This window comes from Pelodiscus sinensis, chromosome 16 (genome assembly GCF_052426305.1).
Source record: "Pelodiscus sinensis isolate ZL-2025 chromosome 16, ASM5242630v1, whole genome shotgun sequence".
In the NCBI taxonomy this organism is placed as follows: Eukaryota; Metazoa; Chordata; order Testudines; family Trionychidae; genus Pelodiscus; species Pelodiscus sinensis.
In genome coordinates, this window is record NC_143067.1 from 26,120,185 (window position 1) to 26,138,478 (window position 18,294).

Below are 18,294 nucleotides of genomic sequence, written 5' to 3' on the forward strand. Positions count from 1 at the left end.
CTAATTAGTAAGGGAACAGAATGAATCTGGCAGAGCAGAATCTGTGTCGATTCATAGAGTTTAGTACTTTGGCTTCAGTTTAGTACTTTGGTACTGATTACAGTGTGTATTACACAAGTGTTCACCCTCTTTGGAAGAGATATTCATTTTTAAACCCAATGGCTGCAATAGCAGGAAGTGCCTTCAAAAATAATGACATTCTGATGTGCCTATGATGGCATTTCCCATGCTAGACTCATGTTTTCAATACTGTACAGGAACCATATACAAAAATTAGCTTCCATCTCCCTGTGCACATGAAAGTAGCACAATTCCATGACTTTTGTAGTATAAAAGGATCTCAAGAGCTTCACATCAAATCAAAAGTTCTCTGCTAAATTAATTCAAGGCAAACTGCTAGGAATGAGCTTTGTTTATAGTACTAAACACCTGCTGCGAATTTTTATCCTGTCAATAATCCATTACTAACTCATTTGTAAGTGAAAACAAGATTATAACATAGGAAAGGAATCTGTCCCCTTACCAGTGTCATATCTTCCCAAAACAGTTGCAGAAAGAGGCTGTGATGACATCTCCCTACAATTTTGGGGAACTACATCTATGCAAGGAAATAGCATGAATTCTATTTCCATGAATTTTGTGGCTTATAAAGTTCAGCTCAACTAACCCTCTGACAGCTGTCCAAGGAGGAACTTACATTTCAGTGTCTTCCAGAAGTGGAACTTCCCATTCAGTTTTGATACACCTTTGATTAGAATACTATAGTTTGTGTCTAGATGTAAATAAATTATGTGCCTAGATGCTACAGCAGCAGGTGCTTAGAACTGGGAGAATTTCCATTACCGAGTCTGGGATTTGTCACATTTATAGAATTTCAAGTTGGCAAAAATCGAGGCTAAGGAATGACACCTAGAACCTTCCCGCTAAAATCACCAAACACATGAAAAAAATCAGTTACATTTTGAGAGTGAATGGGCAACTATCTTATACATCCTTACCCTTCTGGTTGCAAGATGGTGCCTCTACTCAAAGGCTAAGTTACAAAAAAAAAAAAAAGGCAAAATGAACCTTTCATTCAACTAGACAGAAGGGAAAGTATATCTTGACATTTGATATCCTGAGCATATCAAAACCTGTCACTTACCCGACAGATATCTAACCATGTTAACACTGAAGTATTTATTAATACAGTTGCCAGCTCACAAGTCGACTTCTCCACATATGAATTTAGTATCTTACCATGCCATTACCCCCATTAAATTGCACACTTTTTTGGAGCAGCTGTTGTCTACTATATGCAGGCCTGGAATAACAGTTTTTCAAATTCAGATCTTCTCTAACAAAAATATGCTTTGTCCCCCAAACCTTTGTTATACGCCTGGAAACAGACTAAAAAAGGCTAACATACAAAACACCATTTACACAATAGGCATCTGGCAGCATTTTCAGATGTTTTTAATTTATTCTGACATGCTATAAAGGAATAAATTACACTGTTAGAGAATTACCAGCAATAAAAGTACTTCTGTCTTTCAGCTGGGCTAAAGTAAGAGTGAGAAGGAGGAGAGCCCAGCCCAGTAACCGATGTGAACACTGCACAGTGTGAGGCTGTCCAAGAATAAGAGTTAATTTGATCATATCCACTTCACAAGAACTTGAAAGAAAATGCCTTGGTTTAAAACCCTCTAACCACTTCCATTCTAAATTTTCAAAACTAATAATCACAAATCAGTCCAGCCAATGCAAGACAATGGCAATGCTTGTGGGCAGTAAATACTGGTATTCAAAAGATGCCATTTTGATTTTTTAAAATTCGTCAATCTCTTGTTATAGAGGGCTGGGTATCAATGCAGCAGGTTATAAAAAATGCAAATCTGCCCTTCCCCCTCAAGGAAAAAAAATACCAAATGTTTTTAAAAACAAAAGTGAGGAAGAATTACAACACTAAATCTAAAATGATTTAGGAAGAAATGACTTCTTTTGCTTAACAAAGGGCTTTGAAATTGTCAGTTTAAAAAACTGAAGTGGTGTTGATTTCTTTAGACTGAATTAACAAGGCAAATTTTTTTTTTAAAAAAAATCTCATTTCCTTACAGAAAGTTTTTAGTTTTTAATGAACTTATAAACAAAAAAGCTCCCATTTCAAAATAAAAACAAAATCCCAGGTCATATAGATGTTTACAGTGATTACATTTATCTAAGCAACTTACATACAGGTTCAGTTGTAAGATGTTAACTAAATTTCTGTGACAAATATGCTGTTTTTCCTTTTATACCAAGAACATTATAGAGTTAATGCAGAGTCCTAAAGATTATCTAGTAGTCGCTAAGTTTCTCTTAAGTCTTCACTTTAGATGCTGTTAGTTCTAGCACAGGTAAGCAGGCAGAGTCTTTCATACGCTTAAAAACTGGAATCTTTGGTTACTACCATGTCAGCTGGCTTGATATGTTGCACATAGAAGCCAACAATTTTAAGAATGTTTTAAGTGTACAACTTTCAAAATCCAGGGAGGAATAACCAGAAAGAGTGCACAATTGTGAGCATTTACAATTATCACAACTGTTGCAGAAGACTGTTCATGCCATTCTTCCAAAACAATAAGATCTCATAAGCAGTGTAGTTCAAAGTAAAAAGGTAACAAAAATTGGCATATGCACAATTTTCTCCGCCATTTTGTGTCAACCATTTAGTTAACTTTTCCACTTGAAAAAATGTAATAGAAAACTGGACACCATGTTTCACTATCTCAGTAATTCACAATTACAGCGGCTGCTACAACTCCAAGTGCAGCATCACTAGCGCTTCCCAGAGCCAGTTTATACTGAAATTAAGTTCTTTACACCAAGTAAATGGTTGCCCACAACCACTGGCAAGTGTACGTATGAACTAACATTTCTAGATTTGGGGAGTGACAAGTCTTGCTCCAATCTGCTCTGCTTCGTTTGTTCCTCTTTTCATGCTCAGAAACCTGCAAGACAAAACAAAGGGAACTTACTGCTATTTGAAAAGGAAAGGTACAGCTTCTAGAATGGCAAGGGTTAAGCACAAAGTTATGGCACTTTACAGGAGAAAATATTCCATTTACAACTATATGGTCATGGCTTTCCTTTTATAAAGTTACAAATGGTTTGACTTATCACTGTTCCTGACCAACACCACATGCTTGCAAATTTATAGAAACAGTACACATACACAACAAACAGATGCAAAATACTTCAAATGGGCCTTCAGCCATATAATTAAACAAGATGGTGTTCTTGCCACCAGAAAACAAGGTGTACTTTCACAGAGTTGTTTTCTATTTGTCTATAATACCCTATGTGTATATTTGCACAATTTCACAACTGGTCCCCAGATGGCACTGAATGGATGAGTGGTACCACACTGCACCTGAAGCTTCTGCACCAGTGCAAGGTCACTGGGAGGACTCCGCCAGTTACAGACTAACATGGCTACCGCTCAGACTTTGTCAACTTACGGCATTCTGTGTGAGGGAGAAGGCATTTGAGAAGTACTTAGTTAAACTGACTGCTTTACCAGCCTATTAGAAGGTAAAGTGAAAGGCATTTAATTCTAAATGCATTTCAAATGATCACTAGTTACACCATCGTCTTTGAAGCGCCCTCATCAAAAGCTAAAAAAAAAAATATTGTGCAATATGCACTGTTGTGTGGATGAATCTTTCTGTTGCAATGATCTCAGCTAAGCTGACCAACACACTTCAATTACAGAACTTGTTATACAGGTATTAGGGGGCTGCACTTTTGGATGTCATGCTGCTTGGACGGACAACCACAATTTCGCATGTATACTGTCCCCACTTGTTAAGAGACCATTCCCACATTTGTGCCATTTTGCCATATAATTTGTTCAAGTACCTCTTACTATACAGCACTTATAATTCCACCACATTTTGGAAGTTGTGCCTAGGAAATCAAAACATCTTTAATCTTTTCATTGAGTATCTGGGAGAGTTGATTAAACTCTAATGAATAGGATGATATAAAAAGATATAGGAGATCATTGCATTTTGTTTCCTTTAGTTTAATGCACTAGAGTCATCTGAACCTATGTTCGGTATTACTGTTAAGCAATGCAGGATGCTCTACATCAGTGGCCACACCGTGGCCTATAGACTACAGAATTGGCTAGTTTTGTAACAAAAGCTCAGTTTCCAGTTAGTAAGGAAAGCGATCATCTAAAAGTGACAGACTCGAGTCTTATCTCTGGAAAAAACAGCTAGTTTACAGTGACTGACGTTGCTGACTCCATACAGATATGGCATGATGAGCTGGGCTCTATATCAAAGAAAACCCCAGCAAAGATTGAATTGCAGATTACTGGGAAACTATTTAAGATGCAAAAAACCCTGCTCAAATTCATGTTTCCAGTGTTAGAAGCTAGAAAACATCTCACTAAATAACAGAGCAAATTTGTTTGAATCTGGGAAAATATGGAAGGAAAAGCTCCTTTTAACACTGCCACTTAATATCAGAAATTGTTCAATGAGGTCAAAGGCACTGCTATATCTATGAGCAACATTAGAGCAACATGGAGTATAGATGGACGCCATCCAATGTAGGGACCAGAAGTGTAAGCGGACGTGTTGGACAACATAGGTAATCATGGCCACGTGGCAGGTTGTAGGCAGGTCAGTGTTGTAGTGGAAGGGCTCATGGACAGAATATCTATGAAATCCTGAATAAGCATGAAGAGTTGCTGAAGTAGGCCCAGGCTGAAATTGAGTCAAAGGGTACGTCTAGAATACAGGGTTTTGTCGAAAGAAGTTGTGTCGACAAATACAGTCGACAAAGCTTCTGTCGACAAAGAGCGTCTACACTACATTCAGTTCTGTTGACTGCTTTGTCGACATGGCAGTGTAGACACAAGGACAGTTTACATGCAATAACACTTTCTGTCGACAGAACTCTGTCGACAGAAGGCGTTATGCCTCGTGAAATGAGGTTTACCAGCGTCGACAGAACTCAGCGGTAGTGTGGGCACAGGTATAGTTTTGTCGACAAAAGTCCACTTTTGTCGACAAAACCATGTAGTCTAGACACACCCTAAGAGAGCACCAATAAACTATGTGCTGCACTAGTTCTAGGGTAGATTTTTGCTTGTTGAAGACTGACATTGCTCATGACTGAATAGCTATTTGGTCTTCCATATCATGGAGGTGGTTTCCTCATCAGACCATCCTTTTAAGAGGCAGTCGTCAAGATAAGGAAAGATGACTATGTGTTGTCGGTGTAGATATGCTGCTGCTACAGCCAGAACCTTTGCAAAGGCTCGAGGAGCACAGGAAAGCCAAATGGCAAGACCTTGCACTGGTAGTGATCTGCTCCTTGTGCAAAACAGAGATAGCGTCTGTGTTATGGTGTATGGCAACGTGGAAAGTATGCTGCGAACCAGTCCTCTTCATCCAGTGCTGGAATGATTGTTGTTAACGTGACCATCTTGAAGCACTGTTTGTGGAGGATAAATTTGTTCAATATGCAGAGACTAAGGACAGGTCTCCAACCCCATTTTCTCTCAGTGAGAAAGTACTTTGAATAAAACCCCCTTCCTCTGAATTGGTTGGGTACCCTCTCTACTGCTCCCAACAGCAGGAGTTGATCAATCTCCTGCCTTAGCGTCTCGTAGGAAGGGTCCCTGAAGCAGGTGGGTAGGGTAGAGGGAAGAGAAGGAAAGTAAAAGGGATCATGTACCCAGTACAGATTATGTCCAGCACCCAGCAATTTGATGTTCTGGATTCCCAATATTATAAAAAGGAGCAGAACTGATAGGTAAAAAGATGGTATGAATGTGAAGGCACTGAATTCTTGGGGAGGTCATGCAGACCCTCGACCAATGTCTCAAACCTGCTGTTTTGTAATCTGAGTAGCAGAAGAGCTTCCTTGGGTGGAATGTCTCCACTGTGCTCACTGTCGTGACTTGCTCTGTGGTGGGCTGTTGTACTCCCCATCTGTTTCTACTGTATGGGGTGTACCACTTGGGACAGGCCACGGTGTACATGCCCATAGTACAAAGGGTAGTGCGTGAATCTTTACTGCTATGTTAACACCTCGTCAGTTTTGGCAGCAAACAATTTGTCTGTCAAACAGAAGATCTTCTACTTTAGACTGATGCTCACAGAGAACCCCGGAAGCCTGTAGCCAAGATGCTCTGCATATGACTACGGCTCTAGCAGTGGTGTGTCTAAGATGTCTAAAGAGGCCTGAAGGGCTGTGTGGATGATAGTGTGGCCCTCAAATGAGCACATTTAGGATGGTCTGAGTTGGGAAGATGTTCCAGAAGATCCCCCAATTTCAAATACTGGAATCATGATTCACTAGAAGGGCTGAATAATTAGTGATTCTTAGCTGTAATGTGGAGGATGAGTACATTTTTCTGCCAGAAGTCCAATTTCTTATGATCCTTGTCACTGGTACCAGCTCTATATTGTGGCAGCTTAGTTCTATGCTGTGCAGCCTTCACAACCAAGGAATCTGAATTCCTGGGGTGCATAAATAAAAAGTACATGTCATTGGCAGGAACAAAGTATTTCTTGACAGCCCTTTTACATGTGGGTTGAATAGAGGCTGGAGTTTGCCTCGTCAATGGGCAGAGCGATTGTGCTATGCAGCGTGGGCTGTAATTTTCAGAAGATGGTGCGTTTTTTCTTGTACCTCTTGAAGTGAAAACTTTTAGCTTGCTGCCGCCCTTTTAAAAAGATCTTGGAATTGTTTAAGGTCAGCCGGGAACGTGTCAGATGGAATAAGTGCCTCATCAGGTGACAGAGGAATTATCAGTTGGCAATCGGTCCAGGGCATGTGTGTCAAGATCCTTGTCCTGAATCTGAATCTCCTTTTCAGATGCAAGGTGGGGATGGGCATCTTTTAGCTGGGTGCCGCCTGTGCTGAGTGGTGTGATGGGTCCGTCATTGGTGCTGCAGGACCTGAAGACGGTGGCATGAGGCTCGGTGCTGAGCTTACCAGTGCCAGCCGAGGCGTTTTCAGCGGTGCCAGGACATGGTACAGTGCCAGGGCTGAAGTCTGTTTAGGGGTTCTCGACAGCACTGCAGAGGCATGGACCGGTGCCAGAGTTGGTTCCTGCAGTGTGGAACCTGCAGAGGGTGTCAGTACCAGATGTACGAGGGTCTATGTCCCCTGCTAACTCTAGAAGAAGAGGGAAGAAGAGTATGCCGGGGCAGTGGGGAGGCAGCCCTTTACTTAGCAGACCCCCACTAGGGATGAGAAGTATGTTGGTCTTCAGCAGGCTGCATGGGTTTGTCAAATAAAAACATTCTGAGGTGGAGCTCTCTCTTTCTTGCTCTTGCTATCAGACTGCAGCAGTGCACACACTTTTGCAGGATACGGGCTATGCCCAGGCAGCAAATACACAATGAATGTCCATCCAAGGCTGCCATGGGGTCACTACCTTAGTCGCACTTCTTAAAGTCCAGTGAGCCCGGCATGCCTCTAGGTCCATGTTTTTGGTTTTGTAAGATGAGGAAGCAGAAAAAAGAAAAAAAATGAGTAAGGAGAGAACTGGGAAAAAAACAAAGTTCTCATGGCCTCCTCCTGAGCAACCAGGGTTACACCACGCTTCCTTGAGAAGTGAAACATTTTTTTCTTCAACAATAATGAATTAAGCAGAACTAGGGGGAAACTATCTACAACTATCTATAAGAACTAAGTACTAAGGTAAGCATACCTAAGGCAACAGGGTGAAGCTCTAGCCGTGATAGAGAACGTTAGCAAGGAACTGAAGGGGGTGGGTTAGTCCTCATGTGAGGTGATAAGGTGTGAACGCCATGAAGCACCTTTTGCACACGTGCAGCCCAATAGGGAACCTGCTTTGCAAAACTATGATCTGCAGCCCTGGGATGACCCGTCACCAATGGGGACATTACTCAAACAATGACTGAATATTTCCCCTGCCTGAAGTTCCTTTTCACCTGTGTCTCTTGTACATAGTTTAATATTTCCTTGGCCATCCTTCAAACTTGCTTATCTGAGGAAGTGGGATTTGCCCACAAAGGCTCATGATTTTGTGCGCGCGCATGGGCACACACACACACACACAGATTATATTTATTTATTTAGACTAAGGTGCTAAAGGATGTCTTTTTTAAAAAAGATTACAGACTAACAGTTGAGACTTTTAAAACGAGTATAACTCATCCCTCCCCATCTCATTTACTCAGACTGGGAGAGGAAGACAAGCTTTATTGCTTTTTCAACCCTCAATTCATTTCTCAACTTGGCATCTTCAACGCGTAAGAAATCTATCCTGATATTCTGGGCTGACAATATAGACAAGAAAATGAGGTGGAGTAAATGATGGATTCATCACTTCCTTACTGCCAGAAATTTAATTTTCCTTTATATTCCTTTCTAAATTTCAACAGCATCAACAATAGAGCAATGTGACTGAAGTTTAGCTGAGGCTACAGAAAGAGGGTTCAGTATATTCAGCATGTGTTCTACATTTCTCTACAGTCTGATGTTGTTGACTACTTCAGCTGTTATACATCTGTGCTGTCAACAATGCGATCAAGTTAGTTTTAAATAAATCCCTGAAAGAGTCAACCACTAATACCATTGTACACCTTGTGTCAGAACTGGCTTGGATCCTTCTGCTCTCCTCAGCGAAGCTGTTAAATGAAAAATGTATCCCTTTTTCTGGAGGTGTATTCTGGCTAAAAGATTAATCAACTGAACATTATATCCCTAAATTATACATTTCAGGGTCCCTGTTTCATCTAGATTATCTTCTTTGCAACATCTGTCAATGAAATGTTCGCTCTGAATAAGACAAAAGGAACAACACCACATAAATGAATCAAGCAATCTCACCACCAGAGGAGTCTAGATGGAACTGGCTAGTCCCGATTACCAACACATTCATGATTTTTCTGGATGAAGAAGCTGGTCTTTTCATTCAGGTAATTTACTGTCTGATGAACATTTAGTTGCAGCAAACTAGTAAAACCAGCAGATTACTCTGAAGCTGTAGATGGTATATTTTCACAAACCCCTACTGTCTAACAAAGTGCAAGTTACTCATTGAGTAATACTCAGTGCATTGCTTTTAACAAACCAACCCAACTTTCTTCCCCAAACAGTACAAATGAAACATACTGAAGCTGCTTGTACCACTCTTTAAATAATTATTCCAAACCTAGTTTTATAAGAAAATGGAAATTATCCAAATCTATTTAAAACCCATTTTTATCAAGGTTCAGGTAGCTTGAAAAGAAAAGCCCCTTTAAAAATGTGACACTACATATATTCCTAGAATGTTTGACTATATTGCACAATAAAAATGGTTCAGAAGTCCAGCAGTAATAGTAAAAATGTAATTGATATATACTTCCACATTATATTTTGAACACAAAAACTCAAATTAAATGGTGGAAAAATACAAGTTTACTAGGCAGTTAATCCAGATTGTTCAAACATAACCCACACATCCACCTTCAAAATCACTGCCTTCTAAAAAGCATTTTGCATCATGCTTCATTTTGACAACCAGATCTTGCATCCCTGTTACGCTGCTTACGTTTAGTGTCTGTTACTTTTTTACCCAAAAGAACAAACATGTCTTGAAATATGACCTGCAGCCATGGCAGATGTTCCCCCTCTAGTTCTCTAAAGTTGAAATGAACACTAGAGGCTACACTCTGAAGAATGTTGTCCCTTCTTCCCAGTGTTCTGATTTCACTTCAGTGTTGTACCCTTCTGATCCTGCTCCCTTGTTTATTTACCATACACTTTCACCCTACCTGAGCTAACAAAAATAAACTATTTAAGTTATGAAAGAGGGGTAAAATCCCCAGTGGGCTCCATGGATAATGCTGATAAATGCATGATGCTGTCTCCTTGAGTTAGGAGGTCTGGTTGCATCATCATGACTTTACCAATTTCTTGCACCCAGGGGGCACTCGTGGGTCCAATCCATCACAGGATTAAGCTATTAATACAGTACATGACCTGTGTCATTTATAAAGCTTGATCGCAACAGCCAGAAATAGGGAAAATGTTTTATAGAAAAACATCCTTTAACTCAGTTTTTAAGAGGCTTGTGAGTTCAGTATATGTATTTGAAGTGTTTTACAAGACAAGTTTAAGCCTTAACATATTTTGTATTAAATTTGAATTTAATTTGGAAAATGTTTAAGATTTTTTTTTATAATGTATAAAAATTCTATTTTTGTATTTTTTTAAAATTGCATTTACCCATGTAACAAGGGGAAATCACAAAACAGTGCTATTGCAGCTGAAGATTAAGCTTGCAGATCAAGCTTTAAAGAATTTGCATCAACTGCAGTTAGGGTTGAGCATTTGGCCAGTCCAAAATGAATGGTCAACTGACCTGGTCAAACTTTAAAAAAAAGTCAAACGTCTCCAGTGTACCTAGCTTTAGATACTTATTCCTAATAACAAGAGGCAAGTTATTTGAGTTAGAAAAATATGAAGCACAGTGAATGACAAAAGAATTACCACCCTCCTCTGCATATGAATTGGTCCTGCCTTGGGCAGGGGGCTGGACTTGATGACCGCGTGAGGTGTCTTCCAGCTCTATGATTCTATGAACATTATGCAAGTAAATCGAAGTTTGAAAGCGTCTCACCAACAGAACTTGGTCTAATAGGTATCATCACTTGTGTGTGTCTAATAATCTGGGATCAAGAGGGCTACAACCACACTGCATATAAACAAAGATTGATTTCTATTGAATTTTTCTTTTGTACTGTTTCAAACATAGCATCTGTGAAAGAAAATAGTTTTTAAATGCACTCTTAGTAGGTAGTTAACAGGCTGATACTTCAGGAATCTTGCTTTTCATCATCTTTTTCTTCATCTTCAACTACTTTCCTCTATATCTGCCATCAAATTCATTAGAATCTCCCTCTTCATCTAATTAATACCAGTCTACTCAATCTGAGATTTTCTTCAATATTAAAGATAGATGTCACCAGCTTTCCAGTACTGGAAGTCTTCAGTCTATTTCTGCTCTCTGAATGGACTACGATTCTCCAAACTAATATTTTAATCCTCACATGCAGGGGTACACACCATGAACTCTAGCTACAGTGGCAGAACTTAAGAAGGATACAATCCTTTCCACCATGATTAAGAAGCAAGCTCCTATTCAACTGCTAGAATTGCAAACCACATTGTTTTGTGGCTCTACAGGTTCTTATTTTATAATGACATCTTCACAAGAATTGTTTGCTCATTTGTACATCCTTTAAAAATCTGCAAAAGATCACAAGCTGAACTGAATAGGTCTCCAAGGAAGGTCTTGCCCTAGAAGTGTGGATCAAGAAAATAGGCAGCATTGTATGCAGGAGTGATTACTTGATTTTTCTGTGATGTTATGGCTATTATTTTTTGTAAGTGGATTGTGTTCAGTATTTTCAGAAAATATAATGATCAGCAACTCATGCTTGGCATCAGACATTTATTGTTTTCCATAGTCTAAATGGACTCAACCATAAGATACAAGCAGTGAAGAGAACTTTGAGTTTTGCATCCAAGACCTGCTTTGCACTTTTGACACATGGAAGTTGTCAGATTTCGCCAATGAAAAGCTGCATCGCAGACAGCACATAAAGAAAATAAGGAGACAGCACAAAGTATGGAACTTATTTATGAAAGCCCAAGCAACTTTCATATTAGCCATGTTGCTGGTTACAACCAAAATAACCAATCGTGGACTCAACTTATTGATGCATTCTTCTGTTAGTCAACTATATATTGTGTGGTGAGTAAACACACCGTGCAGTTATCATGAATTTGATTTTGTGAAAACTGCTCTCCTAAAATACTAGAGACACACAAGAAGCTTGCATAATAAGTATTCCAATTTTTTCATGTCATCGGCTTCAGCATTCAGAAGACTTCCTATAAAATTGCATCGCACTTGGCATTTTGTAAGTAGGATGCCATTTATGGAAAAATTCTAGCATATGACGATTTCTGATGTGGCACATTCGATCCAAAAGTCTCTTAAAACAATTTCATTATGAAGGGTAAGCACTTTCAATGCTGAGGCAAAGGAGTAGCAAAATTCTTATCAGAATTAGCTTCACTTTCAGACTTATCACTATCCTAACAGAAAATCCCTGCATGCTTCATGCCAAAGACAAAGGCGGATTACTCAGAACAAATTTTGATGCAGACCACTTTTCCCTTTCTTGCTGTTTGACTGCAATAGTCTTTGCTCATAAGTGGACACATGAAAATTCATCAGATTGTTTTTTCATTCTGTTTGTCAAGAAGAATCAAACCTAGCTTTAACAAGTTTTTTTCCCCATGTTCATGCCTAGTAAAAAAATGTATACAAATGACTCTGGCTTACCCAACTCTGCATAATTTATGTCACTGTTGTTAATGTTGCTCTACTTCTGGAATGCTCTCCATATTACGAAGCATCTCTTCAATTAACCAGCACTGAATCTATTTTCTTTTGATCTACTACTGTTCCAGAAGATTCCTGCAAACACACACATTTTTGGGCATGCTACTTTCTCCCTCCCAGGGACTTTACAGTTTTCAGATAACATGAAAGGGAAAGACAGCTCCTCTTCCCTGAAGCAAACACAATGGATTTACAGGCAGCAGCCCCAGGCGGTGGTAGCACAGCAGCAGGAAGCAAAAGGCCTTTACTGAGATGTGATATCAAAGTCCTCTCACTAACACAGGACTTCTCAGATTATCACAAGGTTTGGCTGGGCATTATAAAAGGAACATTTGTTAAGAGAAATAATGGGAGTTTATTTACATGGGCATTTAATGTTGCTATTTGCTTTGCCAACAGGGAAGGGGCTGGAGATTTAATAGCTGAAATTCTTTTCTTTGCTTAGTGAGATGTTAAATGTCTAGGGCTTGACAAGCAGTGGCGAGCCGTGTGGTTTGGCACGCTGCGCACGCAGACTGTGCTGCGCGGCCACACCAGGCTAAGGCGAGTAGATTGCCCTAATTGTCAAGCCCTGTAAATGTCTACGTTGCTCCTCTTTCTGTTGGGAAAAGTTTAATAAATGAACGATTCCCTTCCCGTGTTTGGTCAGTTTAGAGCAGTGGTTCCCAAACTTTTCAGGCACATGGACCCCATTTCAATCTATTAAAATTTCACAGACACCCACTCCATGGGGGAGATAAAATGAAACAAAAGGAAAGAGTGAGTGGTGGGCCTGATTCTTATTTTTAAACTTTCCATAGATTCCCTGCAGTACTGTCACGGACCATAGGTTGTGAACCACTGATTTAGAGCCCGCTGTAAGATCTTTGGGGTAAGGACTACCCCTTACATTGAAGGCCTGCTGCACAAATAAATATACACAATACTGGCTAGAACCTTTGAAGAACAAGTCAAGATATTCAACAGGTGGCATTAGCATGTACAGTGACAAACCAGTATGCTCACATTGGCTTGCTAGTATATGGTATTATGGCTGATGCAATATAAAAGGTAAGCTGCCAGGTACATTACGCCATTCCTGTTTGGCTACTTGATAGTGATTAAGTAGGCATTGAATTGACTAGGCTTGCCAAGTGCAGCACTGACCTCAAGTACAAGCTTCAATATTGCAACTTGGGCACCCAGTAAGAGAATGTTGCAAGTCAAAATTGTGGCTTTCACAGCACTTACTTGTATTATTAACATTCATTAACTTAACCTGTTAGCTTATTGAGGCCCAGAGTGGATGTGATTTAAAATCAAAATGATTTAAATCACTAGTCAGGAAGACTCAATTTAATCATGGTTTTCTACATAAAAGTGCATTCTTGTTGGTTGTTATAACCTTAATACATATTCTTCACAACTCACAGATAGATGTAGGTTTCATTTTCAGAAGATACACACAGTGCATTTTTAAACAGTGATTTATTTTGAGAGCTCTTCAGATTAGTTTTACAGCTGTATCAAAAAACAAATGATTGTTTGGTTTATATAATTTACCAAAGGTAATTAAAGCCTGTATTTATGAAGTCATTGGGAGGTGAACTACCCCCAATTCTACAGATTAATCATTAGGATTTTCTTGCCATACAATATTAGAAGAAAGGAGATCACCACCAAACACATTTAAATTGTTTTATTTAACTAAAACAACATCAGGTATTCTAGATGTTTTTCTTCAACAGCAAACATTTTAACAAAACAAACTTGAATTTAATTTAGTTAAAACATTTAGTTTTTAAAATGGAATGTGTTAAAATTGTTTAATATTTAAATGAAATGTTTTTTTAAATTAAATTGATTGTCAGATAGGACATCATAAGACACTTAAAATGTTGGCTTCTGTAGCTAACTCAGTCATCTTCACCTTCATTTTCCTGTTTGTTCATAATCTGGAAGAGCAGAACAAGCTTTCCTGCCTTTTCAGGGTCCAAGAAATTTCTCAAATCTGCAATGAATTTGTCCAAAGGAAAATGTTCATTCTACACTATCAGAAGCTATTGCTGATAAGAGTGAGATTATCACTTCAACAATCTCTGATTCCAAGTACTTAAGTGACTTCCACGAGTTCACTGGTGTGACATCGCTCAACACATCAGCAAACACATCTTTCTTGAAATGGTTCATCCTTAGCTCTGAAGTTTTATAGTTGGCATTATGGAGGGATGATTGATAGATGCCCACAACTCTTCTTCAGTAGAAAAGGCTTGACTCTGGTGCTGAGTACTGAGAATATTTGCAAGAAAATGAAGACATAGTGCTTGTCCTTTTTGCTTTTTTTAATGCTTGTAATTTAATTCTGTCGTTGCATATTTCTCTTTTTAAGCTCTCAGTTCCTTCCAAATTTCAACAGCATCAGCAGTAAAACAGCTATTTCGCTGCATTTTGTTCAAGGCTACAGAAATAGGCCTCAGAGTACCCATCATATGTTCAACAATTCTCTTAAGCTCAAATGCTGAGAATTTTGGCTGTGACCGTAACATCTATTTTTTCACGATTTTGTTCACAAACTGTCAGATTAGGCCAGTTCTTGATATAGTGCTCAAAACAATCTACCACCAAGTTTCATCACACATATTGTGGAAGAGTTAGCTTGATTCCTCCCACTTTTTTCAGGGTAGCTGCTGCAAAGTGGTTGTAACAGAAGTATTTTGCAATTTCAATATTAGTCTTTATTTCTGGAAGTTTTTGGCAAGGAGGTGCATCAAATGAGCACTGCAACCATATGTTATTAGCTTGGGACTCTCGTCACTCTCTTCTAAATTTCTTCCCATTTTGGATAGCTGTGCAGCATAGTTTGTGACCAAGCTGCAGAGAAGACATTTGAACTTTTTCAGTTTGTTACAGCTTTTACTGCTACTCCTTGTAAGTATTCCGCTATGTGTGCATTTCCTGATATATTGTTTCTGTAAGGAAAACATTCTCTTCTGTTGTCACACAAGCACATAACAGTATCATTGTGAACACTGCTCCACCCATCAAGACACAGGTTAACAATTTTACCTTCTAGACTTTTTGCACTCTTCTCAATTGCTCTCAGACTTTATCCAGCAATTTGCTTGCAACATCTGCTCTGTTGGCGGACTGCATCCTGGTCTTAATGACTGTACTATGTTAGTGAAGTGTGGGTTCTCAATAATATGGAAAGCAGAGTTTACTGCATAAACAAGCTGGATATCCGCTCCCCCGCCCCCCCATCAACTACTACTTTCTGCAATCTGCTGATTCTTATCACAAAGGTATCTATGGTTGTTGTTGTTTTTTCTTTTTTGCTACAGAAGATATACTGTGGCTATATGACACACTTGAGGTGACTGAAACCCTATCATTGGCAGATAATTCTGAAACTACAGAAAATGATGGTGATCTTGAAGATGGATAGTCTTCAGAATCCTGTCTGTCGAGGAGTCTCCTAAACAAAACAATGCAAATATTTAATTATTACCACCATACTGCTCATTTAGTATTACTCATTGCACTCACTAACACTCAGCACTATTATAAGGTGAAATTGTAAAAGGAAGATCTGCCTGTTTCAGCTATTTATTTATTACAACTGCATCCAAAATGTTACTCTGATCCTAACTATTTTTGCTCAAACATGAGAATTTAAGAATAGTACAGAAGACCAACAGGCAGAACTTAATAAAGAAATATAAAATAAAAAAGTTTACCAACCTGAAGATCCTGCATGTTCGGACACGTTCCTTTCGTCATTTTCAATGCAGCTTCCTCCTGAGACGGAACACTTCTGATGATGTTGTTTCAGTCAGACAACCAGGACTTGCATTTCTTTGTTGCACTGTTTGCATTTTGCATGCATGCCTGTCTTACCCACAGGTAGAGGAACTTCATTAAAATATTCCCAAACTGCCACCATTATAGGTTTTTCCTTCCAGTGAGAGAAGGGTAGATATCAAGTCAATGAAGGTTACACTCAAAGACCTCAAGACTTTTGGAATATGCTGCTCAGTTTCTCTTTTGTTTTGACCTCCCCTCTTGCATTTATCTCCAGACTACTTCTCATCTAGATCTATTCTGCCCCCAACAGTTTTCCATTCATTTCATTTTTTTGAAACTTTGCACTTTTGGAGAGAGGCAAGGGATTGACTGTGTTCACAAATTTGCAGAGGGACAACAGGATTGAGGCCTGTTATTTCTCACTTCTATATATAATTTAAAGACATTTTTCCAGTTAACATATCTTATCTCTGCAGACACAAATCCAGTTTGAGAACTGCAAGACTAAGCATCTCTGATAGTACCCTCTAAACAGACCGCTAAGAAAGATTAACCGAAACAATCTATACAGACACCTCTGGAACCCCATAAGATTGGGTCCCTAATCCATAAAGTATTTGGAACTCATTTACAAAAATGTTTCTTAATTCTTAAACATTTCATGATAGTATTGTCACATACTACAGAATAAGAATGTATAATCCCTATTACACTAAGAGATATCTTTGAGCTATCAAAACTATTTTCCCTCAAAAAGTATTTTATCAAAAAAACCCTCTTTTTTAATTTTTTTTTAAAGTTGTTGATTTTTATCCACCCTGCTGAAGCCTTGTCTATGCTTACCCAAAGATTGACACTCTGGAAATTGATCTTCTGGAGTTCAATTCAGTATGTTTAGTAAGGACCTGTTAAATCAAAACACTGATGGTGTCCCTGTTGATCCAGGTATTCCACAGGGTTGCAAGGAATAAGAAAAATTGATGGGAGACCTCTTGCAAAGGGGCCTTCAGACAAATGTGATTTAAGGCAGGTGAACTCCAGCTATGCAATTCTCGTAACTGGAGTTAGATAAATTGATTTTCTCCTGCAGTGTAGACCTGGCCTTACTTTCAGCAGGTTAAATTATAAGGAAGAATTATCCAAGTTTTCCCTTTTGCTTGGCACAAGAACCTGATATACTAGTAACTAACTGTTACTGCATTAATGGAATGTAATCCAATACAGTGCATGCATTGTGATGTTAAGATTGAAATAATATCCTTGCTCAAAGAGCTAATATACTCAAAGTAGTTCCTTGGGCTTTTCCAGAAGAATTCAACAGTCTTCAAACTAAAGCATGTTTAGTTGCAGAAAGCAACTGCATCTGAACAGTTCATATTTCCCTTCAAAACTACTGTCTAGAAACTTGTTTTGTACCAAGAAGTCTGAAAACAAAGAACATTCAGCCCTTTGAAAAAAGATGGAAAATTGTGATTTTCTAGGATAAAACCTTGTAGTACAACAGCAGTTCAAGATTAAACCCAAATTTAAGCAAGACAATCAAGGTTATTGGTCCTTTCCCTGGACTTTGGGCCAAGTGAGGCTGAATGCAATACACATTAACATTAGAGGAAGCCAACTGATGAAACCGTACCATTCACAGTTTTCCATTTTCACTGCTGGACAGATGCTAAGCAGAGACAAACCCACAGCACTATTACAGCTGAAACAGAGCAGAACCCAAAGTCTCCAGACACTGGCCCTAGTTAATGAGAACTATTCCTTGAAAGTGTTAGGTCTAGGATTTTGGATTTTATCATTTATCACTTATCACATTCCCAACACCAAGTCAGTTTCTTGTTTTGAAAAAGGGGTTAATGCGGGAGCAAAAGATGCAGTGGTTAAAATGACCCAACATCCCCAAAAGAAATGATATGAAGAACAAGGACATTTTGGTTTAAAGTTAGTAGTCAAATTCTCCAAGGACGTCTGTTTTTTTAAGTGTACAGCCAAATGTGTGTTTTTAAACCACCTCCTTGATCTAACACTTAAATCACTGCCATTGTCCAATTTAGTGTTCAATTTTTTTCCTCTAACGTCACTTGGTTCTTGGCTAC

At 38.9% G+C, this 18,294-nt stretch overlaps 1 protein-coding gene and 1 long non-coding RNA gene across 4 annotated transcripts in view; both read right to left on the reverse strand.

Annotated features, from left to right (window-relative positions):
- Positions 1-1,437: 1,437 nt before the first annotated feature.
- CSNK1A1 (casein kinase 1 alpha 1) overlaps positions 1,438-18,294 on the reverse strand; it is a 63,290-nt gene continuing 46,433 nt past the window's right edge. For all 3 annotated transcript variants that reach the window (XM_006138105.5, XM_006138103.5, XM_006138106.5), the window contains one exon: positions 1,438-2,969. In XM_006138105.5, the coding sequence (XP_006138167.1) occupies positions 2,962-2,969 (8 nt within the window). In that variant the 3' untranslated portion in view covers positions 1,438-2,961. The remainder of the gene's footprint in view (positions 2,970-18,294) is intronic.
- Positions 4,642-18,292, reverse strand: LOC106733003 (uncharacterized). The gene is made up of 2 exons (XR_001369247.3): positions 16,136-18,292; positions 4,642-15,869 (listed from the first exon to the last, which is right to left on the reverse strand). It is a non-coding gene; the product is annotated as an uncharacterized LOC106733003 (long non-coding RNA).